The sequence below is a fragment of the Parasteatoda tepidariorum genome, chromosome 6, assembly GCF_043381705.1.
Source record: "Parasteatoda tepidariorum isolate YZ-2023 chromosome 6, CAS_Ptep_4.0, whole genome shotgun sequence".
Classification (NCBI taxonomy): domain Eukaryota; kingdom Metazoa; phylum Arthropoda; class Arachnida; order Araneae; family Theridiidae; genus Parasteatoda; species Parasteatoda tepidariorum.
This window is the reverse complement of record NC_092209.1, coordinates 28,794,506-28,810,258: the sequence shown is the minus strand read 5'-3', so window position 1 is coordinate 28,810,258 and position 15,753 is coordinate 28,794,506. Positions and strand designations below refer to the sequence as shown.

General features: G+C 30.4%; 1 protein-coding gene across 1 annotated transcript; it reads right to left on the bottom strand.

Moving 5' to 3' along the window:
- Positions 1 to 1,410: 1,410 nt before the first annotated feature.
- Positions 1,411 to 10,678, bottom strand: LOC107448285 (uncharacterized). Its single transcript, XM_016063428.3, has 4 exons — positions 10,506 to 10,678; positions 5,508 to 5,671; positions 2,625 to 2,798; positions 1,411 to 1,581 (listed from the first exon to the last, which is right to left on the bottom strand). The coding sequence occupies exons 2-4, from the start codon at positions 5,647 to 5,649 to the stop codon at positions 1,442 to 1,444; spliced, it is 456 nt and encodes a 151-aa protein (XP_015918914.1). The 5' UTR covers positions 5,650 to 5,671; positions 10,506 to 10,678; the 3' UTR covers positions 1,411 to 1,441.
- Between the last annotated feature and the right edge of the window lie 5,075 nt (positions 10,679 to 15,753).

Sequence of the window (15,753 nt, the reverse complement as noted above, 5' to 3'; positions counted from 1 at the left end):
CTTGAGATTTCCTGAAGTTACAAGAACGTGCTCTCTGTGCTGCCAGATCCAGTAGATTACGAAAGAGCTGCATCCTGTTACGGTCAATTTTTAACGAAATTAATACTAAATTTTAAGTGATGTTTATCTTCTAGACAAATTTCGTTAGTGGTTGCTTATGAGCTCCGTGGTAGCTCAAGGGATAGAGCGTTATCTCCCATTGAGATGAACCGGGTTCGAATCTCAACAATGGCTGCTCGATACGAATTCCACACCAGGTTCGCACCGACCACAGTGCTGACGCAAAATATCCTTAGGGGTAGACGGATCATGGGCTTGAGTCTCCATGCCGTATGGCTAACCGTGGGAGGTTTTCATCTCCATGTACCGCAAATGCAGGTTAGTTCCATCAAAAAAGTCCTCCACGAAGACAAAATTTCTTCCAATACTTGATCCTGGAGTTTCCTTGTCTTCTGTATTGGGTTCAAAATTACAATTCTACGGAGTTGAACATAAACTCAAAATTGGGTCGGCTGTTCAACGACGGTTATAAAATGAAATGATTGCTGTGACGTTGAATATGATTATAAATTACCATAGTTAACATCTTTACTGTAATAATTGAAGCTTTTAATAAAATTTTAAAAAAATGAATATTTTGTTTAAATTGAGCTATTTTTTTAAAAAAAAAAACTTGCCTCAATTTTGTTGCATATTTTTAAATGTGCTCACGCGTAATTTTTGTAATGACCTGCATATAATGCAAGTAGATGCATAATCCACTCTTAGGAATTTTAAGGATTTCGAACCACAACTTAATATTATTCGAACTTGAAGCATAGTATTGTACTTCATAAAGAAGACTGATTACGTGATGTCTAAACTGTAGTTCAATTTGTACGGAAATATGGTTTAATTTTAACATCTTTTCAAGGCATGAACAAATGTGCACGTTATTTATCTATATAACACATTCTTTATCTTTTTTACACATCTGCTTACAAGACATAAAAAAAACGAAAAAAAAACAACAACAGTTTTTTCCCCCATCATTATTGATTTTTAGGATTTATGCCTTTTCTGTAATTTTTTCATTGTTTTGCATTCTAAATATCAGTTTTTACTCTTGTTTAATGATGTGAGAAACACCGTAATTCCGAAACTAATACACCTGACGTACAGCGCGGACCTTGCCCCATCAGACTCATACTGGTTTTCTGAATTGAAGTCAGTCTAATTGGTATGCCCCTTCTGAGGAAATAAATAAGTGCATCAGGTTGTGGTGAAAGTCCTTAAATTCCCTGCGACTTATTTCAATCAGTGCTCGCGAATTTAAACGCTGTTTACAAACGGTTATAATCAAGTTCAACTTGGTTCTTATTACTATTATTCATTCAGTAGTTAATCTATGCCACAAAAACTTCTGAGAAATCACCAAAAAAAATTTTTTAATGAAAATATATTACATATTTGGTAAGTACACCGGTTGCACGTAAGTAGATTCAAATTTCTTGCAATCAAAAAAAAGTATAAACGACCAGAAAGCTCCGAGAAAAGCTGGAATGGCAGATGCGTAATACCCATCGTATTCCCACCGAAAATCTGAAAATAAAGTAGTGAAAATTGTTAAATAATATAACTTCTTATTGCATGAAACATTAATGTGTAGGTATGTCGATTGTTAAAATACTAATGAAATTTCGTTTTTGCATTTACAACAAAGAACTGAAATATCAAGCGAGTAAGCAGTCATATGAAAATTTCTGAGGGAAAATTCTTTTCAAGCTATTATCAAAAATAAACGTCTATTTTCAGGCTTTACTGATGATAAAATTGATGATTTACTGATGATTGATTGATTGATGATTTACTGATGATTGATTGATTGATGATTTACTAATGATTAATTGATTGGTGATTTACTAATGATTGATTAATTGATGATTTGCTAATGATTCGCTGATGATTGATTGATTGATGATTTACTGATGATTGATAAATTAAGTGTCTCCTAGAATCTGAATATTTCGATTATCCGAGCTAAAACGATAAGTCATGGCAACTAAATTCTTGCATTTTTCGTAACTTTTAACATGCCGCAAATGTTTAAATATTTTTGGCACAAAGTCTTAGCTATTTGAAAAGAGGATGTATTGTTTGAGCGCAAGGTATGCTTTGCTTTTTGTTCGATTTAATTTACTTTAATTTTCAGATCATTAAAATGGAATATTAATGAAGGAAAAGTAAGCATTTTCGATGCCTCGGAACCATTTTTGCCTTTAATCAAGGTTTTTAAAGAAGAAAAAGCTGTTCGTGACATTTATTCTGTGTTCCGAGAGGATGCCATAGTTGAAAAAACTGCATGTGGTATGCCAAGTTTAAAAATTAAAATTTTGACCAAAGTTTAAAAATTTCGTTCCACTCGCCCGGTTGAGTCCGATAAAGAGTAATTAAATCAACTTTTGCAATAAAATGTGTGTCAAATCAAATGACAAGGGACCAGGTAGAAAAAAGGAAATGTTCTCAAACTTTACACTTTTAAAAACTTAAAAAAAAAAAACACCACCAGAAATTAAGCTGCTAATATATAATTTAATTAAAAGTCAAGTACAAATTTTTTTTGAACACTATCAATCTTAACATACCTTGTTTCTTCATGAGGGCAAGAACAATATCACCAATTGCATTGAATGAGAATATGATGCCACCAATTAGAGCTAACAGTTTCATGATTCTTAACGTTCTGAGGGAAGCTTTTTCTTCGAGTTGATTCCGTACATAGTAGACGTTCATCCGCAATAGGCAAATACAGACGATTTCTGTAAAATTTAATTACGTATGAATCATTTAACAGATAAAAATACGGGGAAAATGTTGAACATTGGACCTGTGTTGATATTTCCGCGCCCTGGTGGAGGAATTTTGCACTCAGTATGTGTAGTTGATACTTGTAACAGTAACTATTTGCTGTGTTGGTGATCATTTAATGTGTGTGTGTGTGTGCGCGTGCGTGCGTGTGTGTGTGTGTATATACAGGCTTGTGTACTCATTACAAAGAATGACTTAAAAGCCCTTGTTAAGTCAAAGTGTATAGGTAGCACATTAAGAAAAGGAGAACACAAAGACATATCCAAGGTATGCAGGTTTTATGTGTAAAAAGTAGTTTTTACTTATTTTGAGCGTATTGACGCATTCGGCCTAGGCAAGTAAGGCACAGTTTCCTATATATTTTTTACTTTCCTGAGAGAGAAACAAACATGGATAGAACTAATGGCTCTGGAGTTATGAAAGTTTTAATGCATAAAAAGTATGTAGTTTTGTATTACACCTCTAAAATTACACATACTGAAAAGCTATGTATTTAATCATATGCTTTGTTTTACTCTAAATCAAATGAGATCAAACACAAGTCAGTAAAATTAATACTTCAAAAGTTTAAGACTGCAAGGCTTTCTTGGACACAATGTACAGTTGACTTAAAAGTTTTTTTTTTAATGTCTAAAACTGCTATCTAAACAAGTGAGGTCTTGTTTGCCATGAACATTTTTACGCTTCATTAAATAAAAGCGTAAAAAATAAATGATAAATAATGCTTCAATTGTCAGTATAGCAATGTCAAATGCGATACGTCCCGCAGTGGACTGATCGTTAAGACACGGTTCCCAGCAGATCACCGAAGTCAAGCATCACTGGTTGCGGTCAGTGCGCGGGTGGGTGACCACTTGGATTAGTCTGCGTAAGGGACCGAGGGTGTGCGGTATTGGTCCTCGTTAAACTGTTCTACCGTAAAGTGCTCGACTTCACGTGCAGGTCGTCGGGCTACCGAAGCGGGGGTGCCATCCCCTCTGCAGAGGATCAAAATTGTGATGGCATGTCTTCGGATCATCCTCAGGGATGTTTCCCAGACCGTCGCCAACAGCCCATTGTGCAGCTCTAGTGCGACGTAAATGAGCTACAACAACAACAACAAATGCGATAAATGGTATAAGTGCAAACTGTATTTTTTATACAAATAACTTTTATAACTGATAGTTCTTAAGTAACTTTTTATTGAATAGTTTTATCGATTTAAGTTTGGTCTTTGGGATCTTGAACTTTTTATCTTGAATTTTTCACAGCACGATCGCATTTAGACCTTGATCATGTTCTATTAAACTGTCAATTTAATTCAACAGAAGGACTTGAAGTAACATAATGATGAGTGGCATTTATACATTATTCAAAAAGTGATGGTTCCACGATTTCAATGTCGTATAAAGATGTTTCATAGTAATGCGTAGTTATTTAGTGGAAATTCCGGAAACTTGTGAAGTATATCTGAAAGCAACACTAAAGAAGAGTCTCTGTGACGTAAAAAAATGTCAGTTAACCTTTCATAAGGCTGTGGGAAGTATATTTCCCACCAAATTCATTACAGTAGAGCACCGATTATCCGAACTGCTCGGGACCGAACGTGGTTCGGATAGTTGAAAGTTGTTTAAAATCTAGTTTAAATGATTATTATTTATGCACTAACTTCCCTTTTCTCACTTTTTCCAGGCTTAGAACTGGCAGTACTATTTAAAATAGATCTGGCGTGTTTAAAATTTTTTTCTGCAATTTTTTAATCGTTTTTATTTATTTATTTTCTTTTCGTAACTTTGTTTTTTTCATTTTGAATTTTTTTTATCATATTTCAGCTTTTTATAATTTTTTTTTTGTCAATTACTGATTTAAACCTTTTTTGCTTATCATCCATTGCAAAAGAAATCCAGCAAAGACTTTTGTTTAGAAGAAGATGCTCTTTTTTAAGCAGACCTTATTCTTTTTAAATAAATCAACTGAACTGGATCAACATCATTTTGACGTTCTAGACTATTAAAATGAAGCCCGCATTCTTGGAAAATAATTTTCAGTTGAAGAGGGCTAAAGGGGTATGTAGGTTTAACTGCATAACAAAACATGTATGTATGGCTACTATAAGAAAACTGCTAAAAAAGGTCGCAAATTAGATAAGGTCTTCAGATGTAGTGGATATTATTTATTCTTCTAAATTTAGAAAAATTGTCCATAAGTTTAAAAGTATTCTAAACTTTAAAAAAAAAACGAATTCGGACATAGTTCAGATAATTGGACGTTCGGATAATAAGGATTTGGATAATCGGCGCTCTACTGTACTTTTTAAATATCAATGAGAAGCTTTTTCCTCATCTTTGCTTTGTGCGACCATCTACAGATAACTTTCGAAGACTTGCCAATTGTTTACAAAAAAGTGGATGATAGTAAAGGTTTGCGTGAGGTCAGGAAGAGAGGCTGACAATTGAGAGATATTTTCTCTTGTTAGTTATGTTTTCGTCCATCTGATCATTTCTTATCAAGTTTATATGTTGTTATGAAGACAGAATATGTAAATCCGGTTAACAATACTGGGAAAAAATGGCTCAGTAAAGAATTAACACCGAAATTAGAATGTTTTCAAACTGTCAAACGTGTTTCTCGCCAAATTTTTGAGTTGCATAGAACAAAGTTTCACAATAATATTAACTTACCTAAATACAGAGCAGACATTACGGCGTTGTAATTACTTTGCCATATAAAAAAGAAGATTCCGCCAACAGCAAGAAAAAAACTTAATACCAGAGGTATGGCTTTAATCCAATGAATACTCCGACCAGAGTCACTTCTAATCATGTTTGTAGATTGAAATTGATGTCTAAATAAAAAAAAGTTAAGCTTGAATGCTGGTTTTTCATGCAAACATATTTTTTAAATGAATATTTTTCCTGAAATTAAAATAAAAATTTGAAAATATGAATGAACTAAGCTTTTATTTCTGAATGTCGGGACTTTTTTTTCTTCGGAAAATTTACTGTACTACTGGTGAAACCATGAGACTCCGTATAAATAAAAGATGCGTGATTCATATATGAAAACCAAAGCGTACCGTTTCTCAGAAAAAAAGATTTCAGTGATTTCTCGTATATCTTGCTTAATAATGCATTGGGAGCCTAGAAATTTCAGGAATCTGAAGGTAAGGGTTTTGTCAACAAAAATTACGTCAGAGTCGCCAAGTTGGCGATAGCTCCATTGTCAGTTATAGCTCCTTTCCTTTTGCCTGTAATGGGTTATTGTGGGCTGTTAAAAAACGTTAAGTCGATAGTTTTCGGAAAACTGGTGTTTCGTAAACAAAAAATATTTACAGATTCGCTGTTTCCAGCCAAAAATATTCAGGAAACACATATCTTCATCTAGAGAACAATTTTTGTGTTGTACCGTGAAATGATTTAGTACAGCAAGCCTGAAATAAAATAATATACAGTGCTCAAAAAGAAAAACCTGAATAACTTTTGATCTGATGATCGTATATTTATGTTCTAGGACTCAGTCTTAATAGTTTGAGATGGAGTTTTCAAGTATGCTAATTAATAGCTACAGACGATATTTTAAGTTACGAAATCAGACACAAAAACGTTCTTTCTTTGAATAAACATACCTTTTTCTTAACAGATTCGGATTCCCTAACATATAGTCGTTATCTGAGAAATATGATCCGCATAGTTTGGTCAGAAGAGCGATCCGAAATTTTTACTTTTTGCGTATTTCGCCATATCTAGCGACCTCATGAAGCGAATTCAAAACATTTTGCACAAAACTATAAAATTCGCTTGTCCAAAGAAAATTCAAAGCAAAAAATAAATTTCAGTAAATATTTAACTTTTTATTTCGTTATTTATAATAATAATAAAAAATAATAAAAAAAATTTGTGTTGTAAGGTATACAATTTTTTACATTATTTTAAAGCATCTAATTTTCAAATGCAAACATTTGAGCAATTGAATTTTATTGAATATAATTTTATTGAATATATATTGAATATAAACATTGAGCAATTGAATATAATTATAAAATTGAATTTTAGGAAAATCTTAGATTTAAAATTCGATTTCTCAGGATCTATTTATCCGAAATCGCGAAAATTTTGCATTTTGTCATGCAAAATTACATACTTTAAAATGATGTAAAAAATTGTATATCTTGCAATTCAAAATTGTTTCGACTATTATTAAAAGAAATAATAAAAAAATAATAAATATTATACTAAAATTTATTTTTTGCATGAAATTATCTTCGGACAAACAAATTTTACAATTGTGTACAATTTTTTTAAAATTCGCTTTAAAAGTTCTCGAGATACGGCGAAATACGCAAAAAGTAAAATTAGCATTAACGGGTTCTAATCTTGGATCGCTCTCCAGACCTAAGTATGGGGACCATATTTCCCACACTGCGACTACTCCCTATATTATGGGGTCAAAAATACTAATCCATTAAAAAAAAAAAGGTATGTTTAATCAGAGAAAGTACGTTTTTGTGTCTGATTTCGTAACTTAAAATATTGTCTGCACTTATTAATCAGCACATTTGCGGTCTCCCCCTTGAACCATTAAGATTGAGTCCTAGAATGTGAAAATTCGATCGTTAGATCAAAAGTTATTCTTTGTGGTCCATTTTTTCCCCCGCACTGTATAAAACCTCATTCTAAAATTGACCTACATAAGGATTAATAGCAGCATTTGAAGATTACTCAGACTCAATCGAATTTTTGTAGTGTATTAACAATAAGAATTTAATACGTATAAACAAAAAAAGAGATAATTAAGAAAGATCTAATCCTGAATATTTCTTGTTTTTATGATCAGAAACAAGAAATGATTCAACTTAATAGTTTAAAGAATTTATTTCAAATAAGCTTAGTACTAATTACTGTTAACTATTAATTTTCTCTAAAGAAACATATTTTCCCTACAAATTTGAATTTTGAACATCAAAATCAAGAAAAGATGATCCCAATAATCTATAGACGAGCAATCAAAAGTTTAGACCCTTTTATGTTCTTTAATTTGCCATACATCGGAAACTTTTTAAACGAATTAAAAAAGGTTCTGATCATGAAAAAAAGTCATTTATTTAAATAAAATTTTGTGCATAAATATTGGTATTTTCGGCATGGCAATTTTTACATTATTAAACACTATGTAATTTGAAATGATTAATACAAAATTTGAACGAAAGAAGTCAAATAGTTTCGGATGGATGCACTTTTTAAAAATTCGTATTTTCAATTTTTTACATCGTTATAAAATTTTACAAAAATTTATATTTTCAAATTTTTATTTCCTAAATTTTATATTTTGCGATTTTAAAATGAGATGATAAAAATAGGTATGCAATTAAATTTTTTCGATTGTTATTAAATAAAATACCAAAATAATAATTATTATTAAACACAGTTTTTTGCATAATTAACTGTCAAAAAATAAGTGAAAACAGTTAAGAATTTTTTTTCTTCCAAAGTCATGCCATTGTAATTGTGACGAGAGAAAAATTACGCAATTCAAAAGAAGGTTTAATCAGTTGAATAATCTTCTGACAAAAAGTAAATTATCTCATATCAGTAAAATTTTTTAAAAGGAACAAAACAACATATTATATTGAAGCTATGTATATGAATTAATACTATAAGGATACATGCATATTAAAAATAAAATTATCCTGATTTAAAAAAATTATGCAATTCAAAAGAAGATTTAATTATTTGAATCTTCAAACAAAAAATAATTTGGCAGTAAATTATTATCAGGCCCAGCACTTTTCCACACATCGATAAAAATTGTTTAAAAAAACATATTATATTGAAGTTAAACGTATAAATTAATACTATAAAGATACGTATATATAAAAATAAAATTATGTCTGATTAATCAAAATTATCCTCAATCAAAACAATCCACGATCTATTTATAATTAACAGGCTTAGCACATCAATAAAATTTTTTTTATCCGAAAATCATGTCAAATTATATCGGAACTATGCATATAAATATATAATGTGTGTATAAAGATTATTTTCAATGAATAAAACTCGACCAGAAATTAGAAAACTATGTTTATCAAAAAACAAATTATGTAATTTGCAATTTAATTAGTCTATAATAAATCTACTGACAAAAAATAGTTCAACAATAAATTATTAACTAAGTGAGTAAAAAGTGTTTTCGATAAATTATACTATATATATAGGGTAAACTAACCAGTGAAGGAACACTTAAGCTTCGCTTGTCTTTTAAAAAATCATATTAATTTCAAAATTCGTAATTTTAGTTAAATGACAGTGTCAACATATTTGTTACTAATTGCAAATTATGTAAAAAAATTTTAGAGAACTTACATAATATTGTTTTAAAGTTTTGGAGGTTCAAATAACAAGTAGTAAGAAGACCAAGTGAAGGAACAGCTCTTACCAGTGAATGAACACCCAGTAAAGGAACACTTAATTTTGGTTATTTTTTAATGCTCTTTATGAATTTATAAGCCATACAAATATTTAAAAACAAGCCTATTCTTGAAATTATAACATATAAATACTTGGAAAATGTTAACTTTTTTTTGTAATCATGAATTGAAAATTAAAGTGTCAACATATTAACACATACTGTTCATTCACTGGGAAATCTATGCCCAGTAAAGGAACATGCCTGTTCCCTCACTGGTTAGAAGTTGTTTTTCGTATTTTTAACATACTTTTGATGCGGAACATCACTAAAGGTACAAGAAAATTAAAGTTTATCTTTTATTTTCATTAACTTAGAAAAAAAACCAGTAAAGGAACACTTGTTCCTTCACTGGTTTTTCATCGTTTGGTGATCCAGTGAATAAACACCCCCTTATCTCAGTACTTTATTATGCTATGATGCTTAAAAAAAATAAAACGTAACTTCAATAACTATATTTTGAATTCTCTTTTTCACAGTGAGAAAAATAAAACTATTACATGCAATTAATTCCACTTCAAACATATAAATACAAACACTCACCTTATAATTTTTTCAAAGAAACAAGGTGTTGCAGAGATAATAACAAATTCAAAAATTTTTCCTGAGAAGTCTATTTAACCAGGTAATCCAAAACATTGCTAGATGGCTTCCTATTGTTTGTCAGTAAGCTACTGTTACCAATCAATCTAAAGAAAAACTTTCAAATTCTTATTTTTAATCGATATATATGAAATGTTCCTTCACTGGGTAGAGTTCCTTCACTGGTTCGTTTACCCTATATATATATAAATAACTACCTGAGAGAAAAATTTTGAATCAAAAGATTAATGTTCTTTAATATTTTTCTATAATTAAATAATTTTTTTTCTATAGTGAGAAAACAGTTTTACAATAAAATTAATAGCACATTAATAATTTTTCTTCTTCAAAAAATCATGTTATATTGTACCGGAATTATACATAAAATTAGTATATATACATAAAAGATCATAGATTTAAATAAATAAAATTCATCTGAAATTTAAAAAACAATTTATTATCAAAAGATAGTTCAATTAATTGAATAATAGATTGAAAGGCGTAACTGTCAAAAATAGATTAACAAGATGAGCACTGTTTTATTCATCAATAAAAATTGTTTCAGAAAATAATGTCCTTGAAAAATGATACATTATTGATAATGAGATTGAAGAAATCAAAACTTAACTAACCTTTATTTGCGGTTTATTTGATGTAGATCTCAACAGATATCCTTTAAGGAGAATATGAATTACTCTAAATTTTTTACTCTAAATTTAATATGTGCGTTTATTTCATGTAAATAGGAAAATGCAAAAGATTAAATAATTGATAGATGCCAATAAACTGTAAATAGAAAGCATTGTTATTGAGACTCTTATCCATTTTGCCTTATCTCACAATGCTGGAGATAAAATATTAATGTAGATAAAAAAATATTGAAGATTGTTTAAAAAAAGGTTTTTCTTTCAAACGATATTTTAAAGGTAACTTTAAAATAACATGAAAAATGTCTAAAGAAAAGAAGAAAAAAATGAAGTTTGACTTTTACCGGGAAATATAACCGAATAATATGCTGTTTTAATAGCTATTTTAAAATTGAAACAGCTGTTCATGATTGTTTGGTTAAGCTTTGCTAATCTTTAGACAACGCCCTCTATGCTTCATTTTGAAAATGGCGCAAAATGTTAGCATTTGGAAAAGTCAGAGTTTTGAGACAATAAAAAGCGTTTCTTGTCCATTACGCATTGGCAAAATGGCTTTTAGTTTGAATTTCATGGCGCCCTCACTTTTCAGTTACAATAATCAAGAGCATATATGGCAGTACTTTTACTTTCGTTACTTGTACCGCCGGTACAAGTAAAAAGTACGTACTTTTACTTGTACTTCGTTACTTTTTAAATTCAGTACTTTTACTTGTACTTTCGTTACTTTTTTTGGGAAAAAGTACAAGTATTTGTAACGGAAATGTCGAATAAAATCGCTAATTTTTTTTTAAAACTCGGTAAGTTTTCTAAAAAAAAAATTTAAAAAAAATGTATTAAAAAAATGCTTATGTTTTTTTAATTTATAAAATTAATGTGCAATATATATGCATTCACAGATAACTTCGTGTTTAAATGCTTTGACCTTTTAAAATTGTCATTTCGCCGTTCAAAAAAGCCGTCCTTTCTCTTTCAGGAAAGGGAAAGGACGCATTCTAAAAATTTTCAATTTTCTAAAGCTGAAAACATCGTGCCAATCACCAGCGACAGAAGAATTTATGGCATACATGAGCTCAAATGTCGAAACGGAAAGCATATCAATTTTGAATCGATATCCAATCGTAAAAAAATTATTTGTGAAATATAATACCGCACACTTTCGAAATGCAATTATTTTGCAAAATGAATAAAAATATTAATTAGCAAGTTATTTTCATTCATTTTCGAGTTTTATGCATTTATTTAATACATTTTAAATAAAAAATGTTGGATTTTGTTATTACGTTTTTCAATTTTCTTTTTGAACTCACTAATAATACATTTTTGTCTTAATACATTTTTTACTAAATACATTTTTACCTAGTACATTTTTTACTAAAATTATGTTTATGCCCGACCTTGTCAAACAACGCCCAGTCAAATCTCTAAGAACTTCAGAACTATTTGTGCTATTGAAAACTATTATAATTACTATTTTAACTCTTGAAAACTCGAAGGTATTAATTTAGCCGCTGATACTAAAATTCGTTTACAAATTTTAATTATTCCGTTAGGCAGAAATGTTCGGAAAATGATTTTCTCGCATGACTTCAGCATTAGCCATTGTTACAAATAAAACTGTAGACTGTTCTGTTTCAACTTATACTGCACATTCAATTATTTTTTACTAGCTCAAAGATCACAAAGCTATCTGAAACCCCGTGTTTGCTTTGTTTATGTTTGTGCTTTTAAAACGCGTTTCTATAGAGTAAAACAATTTTAAATCAATGGTAATTTAAATAAATAAAAATAATAAACTAAAAATTAAAATCAATAGATAAAATTTCTTTTTCGTGCAAATCCATAAAAAGTTTGATATTAAAATTATATTTGATTTTAAAATTATATTATACGATTATATTATAAAATTATATTATAATATTCTTCCGAATTTAAAAATAAATTAATGTCCATAACTTTCAAAATTAAAAATAATTAAATAAATAACAACAATTTTGCAAAAACATTAAAGAACATAAGAATATTATTCAATAAAATTTTAGGTTACTTTGAATTTTCGATTTCCTAGAAATGTACTTTTAAATCGTTACTTTTTTTGTTTAGTACTTGTACTTTTACTTGTACTTTTTACTCGTTACTTTTTAAAATAAGAACTTTTTACTCGTTACTTTTAGTAAAAATACTTGTACTTTTACTCGTTACTTTTTAAAAGTAACGTTGCCATATATGATCAAGAGTAATAGTAAACAGAGCTCATGCGTTGCTATGGCGACCGCTGCTGTTTGATAATATTTTTAGAATTCTTTTCTTTACTCTTTTAATTTTGTTATGCATTAAGCTGGTGAGTTTATTTTTGAGATATGGGACCAGAGAGATCCCATAAATACTTCTTGAGTTGTGAATAAAAGAGAATTTCATCATTTGAAAGATACTTTTGTTTTTATTGTTTCAATTAAGAATCAGAAATTCTAACCTACAGTTTAAACTGGATCGTTTTCAATACTAATTTAGGTAAATATCACAAATAAAGAGGGTCCAAACTAGTTGACATGGCCCCAAAAGACCTAATTTTGGGTTTACGACTACTAATGTTCAACTCCGTAGCTTGTAATTTTGCTCCAAAAGACAAGAAAACTCGTGGATTAAGTATTGTGAGAAATCGCCTTCGTGATGGAATTTTTTATGGAACTTACAAGCATTTGCGTTACATGGAGAGGAAAGCCACTGAAATCTCCCACCGTTAGCCTAACGACAAAGGGACTCTAACCCATGATCCGTCTACCACTGAGGATATTTTTACGTCAGCACTGTGGTCGGTGCGACCCGGGTGCGGAATTCGTATCAACCAGTCCTCGTTGAGATTCGAACCCGGTCATCTCATTGGAAGGCGAATGCTCTATCCCCTAAGCCATCACGGCTCTCACAGTACATTTGCCGTAAATACATACCATCGTACATAGACATTCTCGTAAATAAGATTTCAGATTGACTTACAAAGGAATTTTCAGAGGCCTTAACCCCTTCTCCTATCTGGACATTTAAAGAAATCTTTTCAATCAGGAAAAATAACAACAAGTTGCAATGGCAGATCTCGCTGGAAAATTAATGGTCAAGAATGAGTACCATTCATTTGCTGGTTGTTCATTGGACCACCAGGACATCGGACCCAATGATTCACCAGTTTCCCAATGAGCCTGGTATTGAACCATCAAAAATCCTAAACAGCCAGTGACCATTTTGAGAGGACTTAGTTTTTATGGAAGTCGTAAGGTTTTTCCTAGTTTGCAATAAATGTCCAACTGAAGATGTTTCCCCGGGACGCATTTTGGACTGCTTGTACTTTACCCAAGACAGCTTAAATAGAGATCCTCTAATTATTAGAGGATCATTAGACTCTAATGATTCTAGCCTTTTCGCAAGCATATAATCTCATGGAATTAGCCTAACTTTTACTAAACATGGAGGATATGAAACAATAACACAAAGTACTTAAAAAGATCTTCAGAATTTTTTTTTAATTATAATTTAAATAGTGAAAAAATGTCCGGAACTTTTGATATTGTATTTTCCATTTGGGTATTGAAAAACGGTAACTTTGGGTTAGACGGGTGCATGGAAATACAACTATTTATTTTTATTTAATTTAATTTAATTTTTATTTAATTAAATTTTTATTTAATTTAATTTTTATTTAATTTAATTTTTATTTAATTTAATTTTTACTTAATTTAATTTTTATTTAATTTAATTTTTATCTAATTTAATTTTTATATGTTTAAGAAATTAAGAAAAAAAAAAAATTTTTTTTCAAGAAAAAAGATTTTTTTAAATTCAGAATTGTGTTAAAATAACTTCTAAAACTGATGGTCATGACCTAACGTTTCGATCAAAGTACTTATAGAACACCATTAAATTTTTTTAAACTGTTATATTCCTAAATTCAACAATGCATCGATGTGTTGTCATTGTTTCCTACATTCATTTCATTTTTTTGTATGCAAATGAATCCGTTTTAACATTATAAAGGCAAAAATATAATAAATATGTCTTTCTTAACAACGACATTTTAATTGTTCTAGTAGACTTTTTCAACAATGGAAATTGTGTGATTAAAATTAAATTTCCACAGCGTCTCTTTGTCGAACGCAATCTCATTCATGGAAAGACGCATATTGAAGTTATCATTTTCAACATGAGCCAGCTCTATTTCTTCGAGGTTACATCCATAGCTATATTATTATTTCTCCATTTATGGGCTGCATTTCAAAATCAGTGGGATTTATACTCATTTTTGCCATCATTAATTGGATTCTTTGTCTATGCTGTAGTGAAGGCAGCCATTGCTTACATCAGACAGCAAGAAATAATTGCAAATGGCGATGAAACATCAAGTGAGATAACTGAAGCTTCCACTGTCGAAGGGCTTGAACACGAAAGAGGTTATTTAGCCGACATTAGTGAAGGATCCAATTTAACATCATATGGCAGTGATGGAAGGGCAAAAGAGAATTTCCCATTTGCATTGCAAGATCGAAGAGGACTTGATCAATTAACAGTTGAGACTTCTTGTAGTACCGGTTCTAAAACATCAGACAGTGGAACAGATTCTAGCCAAAAAGATTTATCCGACTGCTGCCAAACATTTGGCGAAGAATCTAGCAATAGCGACAAAAGCAGAACTCAGAAAGAAGACCTTCTTCCCATCAGTGCCGTAACTTCACCCCTCGGGGCTCTGGGGCAAAAATTTTTGGAGGGGGCCATTTCAAAAACTTTCAGTACTCCATCTCTAACGTCATTTTAGCTATTTATGTATTATGTTTGCGAATATATTTATGAAAACAAGTTATTTGTTCGTATATAAATTGGATTACAAAACATTGTAAGTTTTCTACATGCTTCAAAATTTCAGCAAAATCGATTAATCCTGAGAAATTAAATTTTAAAAAAGTCGTTCTTATAAAGCTCAATTTCTCAGGAACTAATGCACTATTCAACCAATTACGCTCAAATTTGTATTTTCCATGTGGAATTAGATACTTTAAAATGATACGAAAAAAAAATTATATGGCTTACGATTCAAAAGTTTTCAGACTATTATTATCCCGAAGTGGAGTGATCGTTAAGACACGGTTCCCAGCAGATCACCGAAGTCAAGCATCCCTGGCTGCGGTCAGTGTGCGGGTGGGTGACCACTTGGATCAGTCTGCGTAGGGACCGAGGGTGTGCGGTATTGGTC

Excerpts from the sequence above, each read along its gene's own strand:
- LOC107448285 (XM_016063428.3), bottom strand. The coding sequence starts at position 5,649 with ATGATTAGAAGTGACTCTGGTCGGAGTATTCATTGGATTAAAGCCATA. Across the intron at positions 2,799-5,507 it reads AATGTCTGCTCTGTATTTAG|AAATCGTCTGTATTTGCCTA; the intron begins GTAAGTTAATAT and ends TAAATTTTACAG. Across the intron at positions 1,582-2,624 it reads TGCCCTCATGAAGAAACAAG|ATTTTCGGTGGGAATACGAT; the intron begins GTATGTTAAGAT and ends CTTTATTTTCAG.